The sequence below is a fragment of the Ambystoma mexicanum genome, chromosome 11 (assembly GCF_040938575.1).
Source record: "Ambystoma mexicanum isolate Mex_15411 chromosome 11, UKY_AmexF1_1, whole genome shotgun sequence".
NCBI classification, from domain to species: domain Eukaryota; kingdom Metazoa; phylum Chordata; class Amphibia; order Caudata; family Ambystomatidae; genus Ambystoma; species Ambystoma mexicanum.
In genome coordinates, this window is record NC_090934.1 from 1,076,756,440 (window position 1) to 1,076,771,333 (window position 14,894).

The 14,894-nt window shown below is 45.3% G+C and overlaps 1 protein-coding gene across 1 annotated transcript in view; it reads right to left on the reverse strand.

Moving 5' to 3' along the window:
• The window catches only part of ARID3B (AT-rich interaction domain 3B), a 454,686-nt gene extending 440,801 nt beyond the window's left edge, over positions 1 to 13,885 (reverse strand). The window contains exons 1-2 of the mRNA XM_069624337.1: positions 13,751 to 13,885; positions 4,301 to 4,930 (exon numbers count right to left, since the gene is read on the reverse strand). Of these exons, the coding sequence (XP_069480438.1) occupies positions 4,301 to 4,930; positions 13,751 to 13,786 (666 nt within the window). The 5' untranslated portion in view covers positions 13,787 to 13,885. The remainder of the gene's footprint in view (positions 1 to 4,300; positions 4,931 to 13,750) is intronic.
• Positions 13,886 to 14,894: the final 1,009 nt, after the last annotated feature.

Below are 14,894 nucleotides of genomic sequence, written 5' to 3' on the forward strand. Positions count from 1 at the left end.
GCGGAGCAAAATTTCACTAATGGTGACCAATTTGTCCATGGCAAGTCCGTCGTTTCTCATCCGTTTCGCAGGGACGATCGTTTTGCTCTTGGGCAGCACTAAAAACGATTTAGATAAAAGCAATAAGTCTTTCAGCCTACAGATGTGGGTATTTGCTGTGCAATTCATTATTTTATTTTCAGTAACTTGAAAATAAAACACGATGATGGGTACAGTAAAAAAAAAAAAAAAAAAAGGTGTGTTCCAATCCGTGACAACCTTCAAATCTAAGAATGAATTGCCATTTCCCCAACATCTGGACCTCTCTCTTATGCGAAACAAGAGCAGCAAAGTTCTTAGCAGGTGTAAAACTTTGACCAAGGATTTCTGACCTACGATGGTTGCAGAGAATGGATATTTACATTCAGTAAAATATCACCAAACATATCACGCAATGTTCAACCAAGCATACACCGATGTTCGGTAAATTACTGCTGGGGGCGGGCAGTCCAAAAGACAAATGCATTTTTTTTTAATTGAACAAAAAAAAAAAGCTAGCTTTTTTCTGACCCTTCCTCCCTCATCTTACTTGGAGGCTACTAAAACTGACACAACAAAACATTTCAATAATGGAGTAGGCCAATTAAAGTGTCTGTCATTCTTCTCAAAATAAGTCAGTTTTCAGGACAATCGAATGAATGAACCCATTAATTCTACCCATCTCGTCATCATTGCACAAGTCACCCTCGTGTTTCCCCTCCCTATGGCATTTTCCTTCACGTCAAGTGGGCTACAAACACTGCTTTCAATCTACGATTGGCACACCACCCGTTCCAGCAAAAACCTAATTTAAACCTCGTTAAATCTATATACTAAAAGTCCCGTCAAATGAATCCTCCTGTGCGTCTATCATATGATGTACGCTTTGCATTAGAACATGCAGCATCTACCAATCTTCATGCAGCAAAAGGGCAACGTCTCTGATCTAGCTTTACAACTTATTTTGTACTCAAAACTATGATTAGAGAAGGAACACCTTGCCCAACAAGCGCACCTTACACCACTCATCAGTTCCTTTATTGTACACGGATGTAGGGTTGTCACCTTGTATCTGGATGTGGAACTTGGGCATGTACAAAATAAACAAAATCGGTCAGAAAACATGATCCTACCATTTTGTGAAACATAGGCCTCTCTCCCACTATCCAGGAAATCACAAATCTAGGCGCGTTAGATCCGTCATGTCCAGGAGTCTCACAAGCGAAAGTGTTTATAACTGCATTCTATAAAACATAGGTCTCTCCCACTCGTTAGGAATCTCCAATTTATTTGTACAGCTCCCACGTCAGCCACGCTATGAAACCTAGGCCCTCTCCAACTGCCTATAAATCACAAATCCTTGTAAAACATGCTTACTGCCCACCATCCTTTGAGGCTTGGACCTCTAGGTCGACTATAATTATCCCCCTATAAACCGCTCTGTAAAACCAGTCTGCACTGACCAAGTACAATATACCGGGTAAGTACGCAGACCTAGCTCAGACTATCACTCCAGAGAGACCATGACTAAAGAGAGCAGGCCGCCCACACTGGAAAAAGGGATGCTGCACCTGAACTACAAGCATACGGTACATATACCTTACACGTCGGTTGACACAGGCACGGCCAAATATCCATGCAGCTATGGCTATGCCAACCAGTCTAGCAGCGCCCATAACCGTCCTCACTGAAACGCCCGACGTACCTCAACACCTCTGCAACTAGCATACAACGACTACTAACGAAAAGAAATTCGGTATAGCTGGGCACACATCGAATCTTCAACAATAGCACTCTCTCAACCCACCCACGAGCCTGACCATGGGCTGTTTAGTGGAAGCTAGCCAGCCATTTAAATCTCATTCCGGCGAAAATGCACACAAGCATCCCTTAAACTAAACTCCTATAACCTTCACCACACTGACTGTGGTCAATGAGGGCGTTGCAACCACGAAATGCATTGAGGCCATACAATTGGGGAAAAGAGTGCTATATAAAATAACCGAATACAACAATACTTCCAATGTCAATCACTTTTACACTGTTCTCTGCACAGAAGGTCATGTAGAGATACCCACTGTAAAATTAAAGTCCTATGCACCGCATGCTCATGACCCCATGGTCTTTGATATCAAAAAGAGAAATCAAATGGAAGGAGATTCCCCTGGAGTGCACAAACTAAGCACCATATTCAAGTGCGGCTTAAATTCATACAAGTGATGGTACATCCCACACGTATGAAGTGATGGAGCAAGACCAAGGAAACCACTTACTTTGACTGAAGGCAAAGGAACCATTGGAATGTATACTGCGGACCTGCATAAAAGGCAAAGAGGAAAGGACCAATACGCCTCATGCCAATAGCAGCACTTAAGGTGAGAGGGCGGTGAAACATGGAAACGCAGAAACATTTCGAATAGTTTTAACAGTCAGGACAACCTTGCCACTGAACACACCCGAAAGATTAAGTACATCCAGCCAACACAAATCCCTTCACCCTACCCCATCACTGTCTGAATCATCCAACGTATTTAAGTAAAAGACTGCCTACCCACGGAGCCCATGGCAGAGTGCCCTAAACTCCCCCCCACTCAGCAAAGGAGCACCAATAACCGATCCTTGTGCTCAAACCCAGTGTCTCAAGTTACCTTATCACATCTCTCACAGGTCACCACTGCCACTAGAACGCAGCTATCCCCACAACAAAATTCAGCCTCACTGCACATATAACATCCCCTTGACTCACATTTCGCGCACAGGATACGATAGGTTATTTTTAACGCGCTTAATACCCAGCGGTTTCTAGGCACTGACCCCGGGATCAAACCCATGTTGCTCCCTGTTGTCTTGCTTCCAAGGCGAGCACGTTGCCCCCGAGCTATCTTCCCGAGACAACTAGAATGAAGCTAACCCCCACGATAAAGTTTGGTTTAACTGCACACAATGTGTCTCTCGCATATTATCCATCCTGAACCTGCTCATCAAAAGGTAACTAGCAGGGATTTGGCGACTCCTACCAACCTTCAAACTGGCCAAAATGCACACACGCACCTACTCTGATGACTTTCCCATACTGGGACTCCGATTCTCCTAGACACCACCCCCCGCCCCCAGAGCTTTCAACCTACAGCACGTTGAGACCATAACCATTGTGAAGAACGCTATGTAAATTCCCAATAGATTATCCACGAGACAATGTACTAAACTGAAGCAGACTACACCCCTCTGCCCCACACCTCCCCTAACGGGTATCATATGCTTAACACGCCAGCACCCAGAAAGTAAATTAGAATGATGGGCTTTAACATATAGCACCCCCCACGAGAGAACACTTACACCACTATCGCACATGAGCACAAACATCGTGACGACGGAGATTTTTTCTTCTTTTCAATCCACAAAACAGGCATTGGGAAAATGTCACGGTGCTGCTTTCAATAAAGTAAGCATCAGTCATTAAGAGATTGGTGCGAGGATAGAGGGAAGCAAAAATACTGACAGCAAGAAAGAAGGTCCTTGGGAAAGAATTAGAGATGGGAGGTGGGGGAGGCCGTCGTTGGCAATACCGGAAATAAACAGAAAATACTTTAGTTTGGATGAACTTTCACGGCTGGACTGACACTTCCTAGTCCCTGTGAACAGCTGATGACACCACATGGCAGACCAGATGCCACCGAGACAAGCATGGGGGAAATACGGTTAATCAACTTGGCAGCTTTGGGCGCTGGTGTGGGATTCAGTGCAACAAGGCCTGCCTTTGCAGGGCCGTTCAACACTTGCATGGCAGGGGGAGGGGCGCGCATAACCAATCCGCATCTGTCAGAGGCATCAAGCCTCTGCTTCCCTAAAGGCATAATTATTCAACACAGTTACTGAGCAATATAATGGGGACACACACTGATCCGTGCACGATGGCTGAATGTACCCAAAACAGAGGAGCGTACTTCCAAAGTAACGTTGGACAACTTTTTAGACAAACACTGAAATGAGCTGTAACCATACATGGAAATCTTTGCGGTTCACCAACTCCATAGCAGCCTCGCAAGAGGATTGGGCACAGGTAGGTGAAGAAGCTATGGTTTGGCAAAGGAAATAAAGCCAGGTAATTCACGGGATGTTAGAAACATGGTAACAAATTAACAATGCCAACAAGTGGAAGAAGAGAGGAATTTCAAATTAGCTAAGGCACAGTCACGCTGCTCTCAAAACGGGCGCAAGTGTGGGCAGATTTGGTAGTTGCACAACATACATAATTATTTTACTACGTGCAGGAGACACCAACCTGTTTGAGTTGCTCATCCATACCCCAGCTGGCATGTCTCTGAGGTGAGCCCGAGAGGTCATCAGGGGGGTCTTCCAGTTCCTCCTTAATCTCCACTGGCGGTGGACCCTGAGGAGGGACTGGGGGTTGCGAAGTAGAATCTTTCCTGTGGTTCGGCTGCACCACATGAAAGTGCTTAGTAGAAACCATCAAGGCCCTGTCCGTCACATCCATGCTGTCATGAAGGTCACCCTGCTCAGTTTCCTCATCCAACAAGCTTTCATCATCGTCATCTTCTTCGTCCTCTTCCTCATCATCCTCCTCGGACTCAGAGTTCATGCTGTCTTGATGAAAGCCCCGAGGTATACCGACTGCTTGGTGGACACGGGCCAGATGGCCAAGCATTGGGCTACCAATTGCTCGTCCAGATGTGGCAACTAGAGCAGCCTGTTGGGCTGCCAACTGCTGAACATAAAGTCGGTGGTTCTCCCTAACCTGCCGGGCCCGAATCTCCATGGCGGCTTGTGGGGCCAGTTGCTGCTTCTGCAGTTGCTCCATGACAGCCTCCAGCTTCATGCCTTGCTTGGGGGGCTGGCGCAGCGGGGTGCTATTTGATAAAATCGGATTCACGTTGTCTGAGATCAACGAAGGCTGAAACACAAAAACAATGGGTGGATTATGGACAACTGTAGTTTTACCTAGAATAAATAAAAAATAAATAAACTAAACTAGAAGGCTGGTGGGCCATAACCTATTTTTACACATTTAAAAAAAAGGGATTTTCTGTACATGCACATGGCTTACCACAGGAACCATAACTATGGCCGTTACATGTACAAGCACAACAATTCGCTTAAAGCAAATAACAGCTTTGTTTATGGAGTCAAAGGTGAGCGAAAGGGTTGTTTCTCTAAAAGGAATTCTAACTATAAAATGATATAGTAAAAAGAGGGAGAAGGTTCCCTTCAGCCATGAACATAGAGGAACTGGAAAAAAACATCATACACTGGGAAACTAGGCACGGTGGGTTACTGATTTTTTTAACTCCAAATTAGTTGGGATTTGAGAACCGTCAAGCTCTTCAATTAGTCTGCAGCAAAGCGGTCTGATGTATGGACAAATCTTGTCTCAGACCGTTTATCTTCACAGCCACCTGTTCAACCCATACAATGCTTTACATGCTACAGTTTGCCAAAAACAATCCAACACCAAAATCTCTGCCATCCCAACATGCTAATCTCTTTCTTTAAACCAGCACGTTAACCCAAAAAAGTACTGCCTCTCTCCAGATTTCCCTGTAAACCTGCAGTTGGCACTCAGTCTGCCAGGTTATTTTTTGGGCTCTCTTGAAAGCCTTTACAGACACCCCACTTGTACTACTGCAGCTCAATCCAAGCATTGTATAAACATGGCAACGTTGCCACTAAAGTACTTTACATATGCGTCCATTAGCAGATCATATTTGCATCCTATTTTTAGCAGGTCGCACGTTTTGCATGCAGACCCACACAGCCCAGTTCTTTGGAGAGGACTTTCAGAATCCCTGGTGAGTCCCAACAGTGCATGCGTGAAAGTACTGCACAGGATGAAAAATTGACAGCAGAATTTAAAACTCTACAAATATTTCATGCAAACAATTGAGAGGTCAGGCCCCAGGTAAAACAAAATTATGTATACGATGAACAGGAGAGAGGGGCGCACTCTAGTTCCCTGCACAGTTAACCTACTCAGCTACTGGTGTTCTCCTCTACTGGTTTCTGTGCTCTTCAGATCAGTGGGGCAGTCTAGCTTGCAGCTGACAGCAAGTGCAGGTGTTCACAATCAATGATTCAGCTGCAAGGACTTCTGGTAGCTGTAGTAATCAGTTTTGCAAGGAACAAGCTCATACCCAGTCCCACCGTGGGGGAAAGGGGAGACCAGTGAGGCAATGCAGCGTGAGGATAAGAAGCCAGCCAAGAGGACTTCCTCTCCCATTAACAGTGGAACCAAGTGGGAAGTGAAAGGGGAGAGAGTAGAGATAAGTCCAAAGATCTGGAGAGGGGACAGAGAAAAGGATATCCGTGAAGACCTCTCTGGATGTTACACTAAGAGAGAGGGGGGTATAGGGGAGAGAGTAAGAGAGGATAGGGGAGATGGCGAGTGCCTTTTGGGTGACAGAGGGATCTTTAAAGTAGAGGGGTAACTTAACTGCACAGTTCTGGCCTAATCTCACATGAGGCCCAGTAGTAGCAAAGGGAGAACAAAAAGTAATGCAAATTTGTGCGCATGATGGAAGAGGCACAATGCACTGAAATTAGGGTGCAGGATGTAAATATACAGCAAAATTATTTCCTGCATAAAACAAAATAAGGTACACAAGCTGCGGCTAATTCACAAAGGAGTCACTGGACGTACTCATGGACAGACTATTCAACACATCAAAAGTTACGGATAAGTGACTTACACCTGCAAACAGAATGAAAAATATGCCCAAGTTACTTCTGAATCAAATAGTTTACTAATAACTCATCCCTCTGAATATTTTTGCATTTTCAATATACCAAACGGATTCCAATTCTAGAGGCGGTGGGTTCATTAACCCACCAGCAAATTTTAGGAATTTCATAGCGCACATACTGAAACGAACCAACGTTTTGGATCTCAAGAAGCCCACAAAAAGCAGGTAGGACTCCATAACTAATCTTCACGGCTGCTTTTCGCAAGGGCATTTCAACCCTTGCATTCCCAGTCTTACGAACGTGAACATTAGTTGGCCCCAGCATCGTCTTTGATGCACACACCAACTTAACATCTGGAGGAATCAACAACACATTCAGCACAACTAAGCTTCCATTGGCCGGGAACCCAACGCCCATCACTGTAGAGAACCTGGGAGGAAAATGCAGTACAGTTTACTCTACACTCGTTAATAGCTGCAATCCTTTTACAGCTGAGCAGACATCACAACTACATGCTGCTTCTGCGCCCACAGACGAAACATTTCACGGAGCTCCGCTATAGAAATCCATGCGGGACCCGACAAGTACTCACGATGTGGGGGATTTTACAATAGATCGTTAAGGCCTAGGACGGACACATGCCATGCCCCCACACAGTAATCCGATGCCCCCAATAAAGACTACAACTCAGTAAGCCTAACCCGTTTAATATATTACGAACAAGGAGCTGGTTGTGGGGCGGGGGGGGGGGGGCAATACTCAGTGAAACACTCATGCAAACAAAAAGCACCATCCTTTGAGAAAACCTACTTGAAACGTGCTGTAGAAAATACCCGAAAAAAAATATACAAAAAAATAGTATGTGCAATACAGCTACCCGACTGCAGAACAAGAACAGATTGTTCAACCAATAGAAAATCAGCCTATCAAGAAAGGGACTGAGGAAATCGCCATTTCTACAGCCTCCAAAAACATAGCTGATGACTTCGTCTGCTTCTGGAGAAGCCCAAGCCACACTCGCCCTTTTTGTCCAATATCCGGCATAGGGTGTCCACCTTTAACATGATTTCCCGGTGTGAGAACTGTGTCCATATAGATAACCAGGTTCAACCGCTGCGGTTTTCGTCCTGCTGTCTAACCTGCAGTGCATGTTCAATGCATATCTCCCTGAACACTTTCCTACCAACATGGTCTTCAAATAAATAGGTATTGTCTAAACCCTCCGTCGTTATTAAGAGCTGTATTACTTCAGGTAAGGACTTTCTTTCAAACCCTGGATGAAGATCCCTGTTCACCTAGCTGGCAGGTGAGGTCAATGTCCTCAACGTGCCAGTGTGTTGCTTTCTTACGCCCTTCAATACCAAGCCGAGAGGTTTCTTGAGAAGGGTCTTCAAGTAACCCATGGCATTTGCTACAGCCGCCACGCCCTACAACGGACAGTCCGTCTGTATGCTTCACCCAGCGAGGCAATGATTCTCGAAACGTACATAGGTAAAAATCTAGCGGTAGATGATTTAAGGGAAGAAAGTTATGAGTGCCTACGGACCTCAACACCTCTTTCACAAACTTTGTAAAGACAATCTCAAACCCTGGTGCATTACGACCAGAAATACAGGCAAGCTTTCGTCCATAACTGGATACGGAACAGTGAATGCAACATCTGTCAGAAAAAGTATACATGTCTCATCCGGTCTGAAATGCAACGGATATGCGAGCAGAAACTGCACTTGTGTGGAAGGTGTAAATAGGATTTCGTAGTAAAAGCCCAAAGAATCAAGCTTCCTCTTTTGGACTTGCTATCGGAAAAGCAGATTAATGAGGGATCAAGGCAACTAAATGTGCGAAGTGTTAATTGTGCCAAAACGGAGAAATTGTACAACTGCAACTGGCCTTGCACAGCTTTTACATAGATACTGCAACCACATTTGGGGTGCAACTAAAACCACCCAACACCTACATAACAACGAAAGTGTGCAATGGGAAACTATCACTAGTTCAGAAAGAATTCTGTGGTGAACAAAAAAAAAAAAACATGCTAAAATGGAGGAGACATTTCATGCAAGTTGAGAAACAAGCAGAGGAAATTAAATTAGAAGAGGGGTAAGGGGGGGACAGATGGGCCGGCTAACGACATGTGGATGGCAGAGCAACACATGAACGGATTCGTGGATAAGAAACAATGGAAGAAAAAAAAATTCCCATCTGATGCCTGGGTAAACATGGGGAGCCACAGAGAAGCACGATTTTAGACATGCGAGTTATAGCACAATACGGAATATTTTATGCACTATGAGGCCCAGTTGGGTTCAGAGCCAAGTACAATTTCTTGACTGAACCAGGTCTGACTTAATTTCACCCAATTCAATCCAGCAGCAGTGGGCATTCAGCTGGTGAGACACGAGGGCTGGGCCTTATTTACTCCAAAAAGACAGGGGGCCTGTTGTAACGTACAGGACTCTTATTAGGGTATTTACTGAGCGCAGACCTAGCTTTGGGAAGCACAAAGCGCTCTACAATCACAGTGGGAAGAGCACAATGACAGAAGCAGAGAAAAAAAAGAAGAAAAGAGCAGGGATCCAACATGGGAATGCAAGGGTGGGCAATTGGCAGCAAGAGATCTCGTAGCAACCGGAGTCTTGGGAGGACAGACAGAGAAGGCCCGACTTCTGGATCTTTCCTTCCTGCACCGTCGCAATTCTAATCTACATAATTTCCTTACTTCTAGTAGATCGGACGCCTGCGGAGATGCTGAGTTTCTCAGTTATGTAGCTTGGGAACTTCAGCCTTGTATATGATGCAACAGGATTTGAAGATGAGCCAGTGCCACTCAATGCGTGTCGGGGGGAGGTCAAATTTGCAGAGTCCTTTAACGAGTCTTGCTGCAGCATGCAGGACACATTACAGGGGAGCCAGGGTAGTCGCCAGAAGGACTTCCAAAAGGGCCTTGCCACCATCCAGGTAGGAGTGGACCAAGGTTAAACAGCGTATCTCAAGCGTTTTTCCTGGCATGAAGGGCTTGATTTTCCACAGGAGAGAAGCTACTAAAAAGGAAGAAGACTGGCCAATGGAGGAATGTGGAATGGTGAGGTAGTGCCCTTCTCTGGTTGCTACAGTGGAGAATGCTGGAGACGTGGAATTTGTTTTTTTTGTATTCACATTTTTATTGAATATTCATTCAGAATTGACAAAGACATTAAAAATTATGCACCCCCCTTCCTAAACAACTTGAACAGAATTATTTACAACTCCAAAAACATCCCCCAAATCTCCTCATGTAGGTTGCATTTCTTATTTCTGTACAAAATCACCTTTACTAGCAAAAACATTCTTTGTAGGTCCTCCAACTATGCTGATGCAGTAGGCAATTTCTCACTCTTCCATTCCTGACAAAGAAGCCCTGTAGAACCAATACCTCTGAGAGAACGATATATCTTCTATTAGACCATCCTCTCCCAAGGTTATTTTGCTGCATAATACCCTTAAATTGCTATTAGCCTGCGTTTGCATCTCCAACAAGTATTGTATTCAAGCAAACCCTTTAGTAGAGCATATTTTGGTTTGTTGAACACTTTCTCCTAGGTTTAGTGATGGCAATTGCCCATTTCTGAATTTTCCCCACCTGTAAATGTCCAGTTCAGATCCAATAGCTTCTGACCACTTATCGAGTAGATTTTCATATTCCAATTTGCATTGCGACAGTTGGTAGAGGCCACAACTCTGAGGCAAATCTCAAAGCCACCATGCATCTATAACACAACTTAACAAGCCGGGAGAATTGCTCGGGGGCAACACATTAATCTTGGAAGACACAGAACAACAGGGTCGAATCCCGGCCCGCACTTAAGACTGGTCTCCGGTATTAAGCACGTTTCAGAAGATTAAACAAAATATAAATATTAATTGCCCCATGAAAGTTTTACTTTATTTAATGAAAAAAATGAGTAATTTATTTAAAGTCAAATCTGCCGTCCCCACAACAGTATCCTATGGGGTCCCACAAGGGAGCCGACTCTCTCCCACACTGTACTATATACACACCAACCCCCTCTGGTCGCCTGCATAACCGGATCATACCTTATACTAACTTTTCTGACTATATGCAGATCCTCCTCAAACTTACATATAACTAAGAGATTGACTCTGCTAAGATTAACCGCATTTGCAGTATAATTCAGGCATGGATGGCCAACCACCATCTCTACCTAAATGACGATAAAACGGCACTGCTTATCGCTGGCTCCCAGTACCGCCTCAAACACCTCGACCACGATTTCACCTCCTTTCTAAAATCGACAGGATTAACACGCCCGGTATCTCTGCATGTCAAAACACTAGGGGGTCTACCCTGACGCTGAACTGAAGATGCACAAACAGGCGAAAGCTGCAGCCTCATCAGCAGGATACTCATTAAACTTTCCAGAAAGTTCCTCACAGCCAGTAACTGCCTTAACCTAGCCAGAGCCATCATCAGCAGCAAAATGGACTACTGTAATGCCATCCTCGCAGGTACCTCCTTCAACCACCTTAAACTACAATTGACCCAGAACGCCCTCAGATCAGTATGGGGCTTCAAACTATCGGATCACATCTCTCCAATAAGACGGGAAGCACACTGACTTCCAATCAAGGCTCGTATTGAATTCAAATTACAGTCCATCACTCATCAATGCCTCCACAATACCGCCCCTCACTACCTCACCCACACATCACAAGCGTCAAGCCCATGCAAATTAAACTCCTCCGCCTCCAGAGTCACCAGAAAAAGAGCAGAGGGTTCCAGCTTCACTGTCATTGCACCCACATTGTGGAAAGCCCTACCCCCTCGCATTCCCTATCAGAGACGAAACCTCCTACCTCATCTTTGGCAAACAAATCAAAAAAGGCTCTTTTCAACACATTTGCATGAATCTTGTACCTGCTGTGACCGCCACTGTCATAAATGAAACCATGTACCTATGTATTTTGCTCTCTAATATAGCACTGCGATACCTCCGGATCGTGGATGCTAACAAATAAACACTTTTGAACCCCCACAATCACTAACAAACAAACCATTTTCCGACCAGCACAGAGTTAAGGAAAAACAAATACTACAAGGCAGTTTTTAGTCCAAAATTAGAACAAACTTATTGTGACCGGCTTTCGCTCCCTGCCTCAACTAATGCTAGCGTTTTTAGCGTGAGTCAATCATATGACCAAGGCCTCAACTGCCACCTTTCAGATCAAGGCTGAAGCTAATGGCAACTCATTTGCAGGGTTAATTGGATTTATTTCTTATAAAGCATAGCATGCCCACAGGCCTCAGCTGCAGCATAAAACATGAACCACAAAAACAAACAACATCATCCTGCGAGAAAGGAGAAATGGAATTTCAGGCAACAAGTAACAATTCACACGGGGGCATCAAGTATATCAGTCTAGACTCTAAGATCATTCACAAATTAGCATGAGATGACATACTGGCCAAGTTCTTACAAAGATCCAGAAACAAAGATACATTGCTTTGACTGCACCCTACAATAATTCAATCTGTATTGCTCTTGGAGTGGTGCTCCATTTGTTAATTTGCACCATAGCCAGAAACCTCAGGCCCCGAGTTCTTATGTACTCTGATGCAGCCATACCAACACGCTGTCCCTGCCCCATGGAAGATTCCAGTTTTTATGCAAAGATCAAATCACAAAGAAGCCTCTGCTACTCAAGTTACAGATGAAAGGGGTTGATATTAACTTGATCACCTGAAACAAGATATTATCGATAGGGTCAAACGGCTGACGAGCCAGGTTTTTGGGATCACGTCGCTCCCTCGAAGAACGTATCGCAATGTAGTTTTAAACAGTACAGATATAAAGTAAGCACTCAATATTAACATCACAAAAAGTACCCTCCCAGGTACTAACCAGAAGCTGTGTCAAGGAAAACCACACACATTGTGACGGCGAATTTAAAACGAGGTTAATTACAAATTAACGCGCACGGAGAGTTGTTTACCAACCACTAAGGGCACAGAGAAAAACACCATTATGTCTCCGATCAAAGTTCTTTACGTTATAGCAGAAAGCGCGCATGCACGCCTATGTATGTGGCAGGCTCACCACAGGAGAAACTCGTTGTTGTGAGTTTAGGGCATGCATATCTGCAAGCATCAGATTTCGCATGCGTGAGATGTGCCGCACCGCGTCCATCCGCACTCGGTAATCTTCGCATGCATCTACTACGCGATCTCTATTTATCTTAAGCTGCATCTGCCAGCAACCTGTGATTAACTACTTCCTGGTATCTGGTCACGCTATCGCACCCCACCCCCACTTATCCGCCATCAATCGCGCATGTTTGCATGCATAAAACTCTGCACTACCGTCCCCAGCCCCCCACAAAATTGCAATCCCTTCCCCTACAGCAAGACATTTGTTTAGCAATAAAAACGGCACACGTCACAAATGGCAATTAACGCATCTCGTGTCAGTTACCTCTCTGGAGATTATCAGCACCTGACACCCACCTAATGTCCCCCGTCCGATGGCAGGTCCCCTGTACAGTGATTATCGGCATCAGCCGTCCCCACTCGCCTTCTACAGTTACTGTTTCGTCCCCGCACCGCCTGTGCTGCGATTATCCCCTTCTGATCTCAACCCCTCCCTCCGTAGCCAAAACGAATTCCAGACAAACAAGATATTCCGCTGAGGCTCATCTCAGCGCCCTGCGCCCGGGCTACGTGCTCTCGATCTCTTCCGAGAGATCACACAACTATCCGAGCTCCCCAAATGACACATCCCCGAGGAACCAAATGGTTTTGCCGGACCCTAACTCCGAATTCAGCAGAAGTCTCATTCCGTGAGACATTCGCTGCCAACAAATATCTGCACCCTTTTCCTATGCAAAATAGTCACAACTGTGGCCAACCTGCCCCACTGCCCCTACTCCCGACCTTACTCTGAGAGGTAAAACCGAGCCCTGGATCTGGTCTCTGCGATCACTTCCCTGGGGAATCCCGTCAACGCCCCCAACTCTATAATTTTGTCACCAAACTCACCATTGCCCCGCGGGCGGCGCTTGCGTTCTCCACCATGGCGTAGCGTCCACTGTGCCCGGTAGCCCGGGAGCAGCCCTATCTCCAGTACAGCACCCGCTCCGCCTGCCTCCCGAGCCAACTTCCACTTCAACGTCAGTCTCCTGCGCACCTACGCCCCTCCCTAGCACGCGTCCTGCACGCGCTGACGTCGCCGCCGTAAACCTGGAGTAGTAGTAGTAGTGGAGAAATAAAAGACGGACACAACAATAAATAACGAAAGGTGATTTCCAATACGTGACCTAAAGCTTTACATATCTCTCAGGGAATTGTATTTCTACTGGGACTGTCAGTGACCAATTGCATGTTTCAATTTGAAGTTACAGGGTTCTCCATGTGCTCTGCCAATCTATAAGAATTGGTATTTATTAAATGTTTATATATCGCTGTACGCCAAAGCGCTTTACAAGAGGACCAAAAGAATACAATAAGCTTTATAGAACAACATGTGAATCAACTAACAGAGGGCAGTACGTACAACAGTTTTCAACAGTTTACTTGAATGCAGAGGTGTAACATGAGTGATGTAAGACTGTAGTCGGAGAGGCAACAAGAAAGAGTTAGGATGGGTGGTAGGATCAACAGAGAGAGGTAGTAGAATATGTCAGGGTGGGGATTGGAGGAAATGTGATTTTAGAGAAGATCGGAAAGAGGGGTAGGAGGAGATAGAGCAGATAGGGAGAGGGATACAGTTCCAATGGTAAGGAGCAAGAAGTTGGAAGGAACGAAAGCGGGATGGGGCGCAGGGTGATGGAAGAGGAGCAAGTAGGAAAAGATCAGCAGAGCGGAGGGGTTGAGAAGGGGTGTAGAAAGTGAGGAGAGAGGAAAGGTAGGGTGGAGCAAGACCACAGAGGGATTTGAAAACAAGACAGAGGAAATTAAATTTAAGCTGGGAGTGAAAGGGGAGCCAGCCTAAGGAGGAGAGAGAAGAGGAGATGGAATCATAAGGTGAAAGAAGAAAAAGGGAGCGGATATAGCAGAGTGGTATATAGATTTAAGGGGGGTTAAGTGCGCTGAAGGGAGACCAAAGAAGAGAGAGGAACAGTAAAAGAGTCTAGAGAAGACGAGGGAGGAGATTAGTAGTTTGGTAGCATGGAAGGTTAGGAAG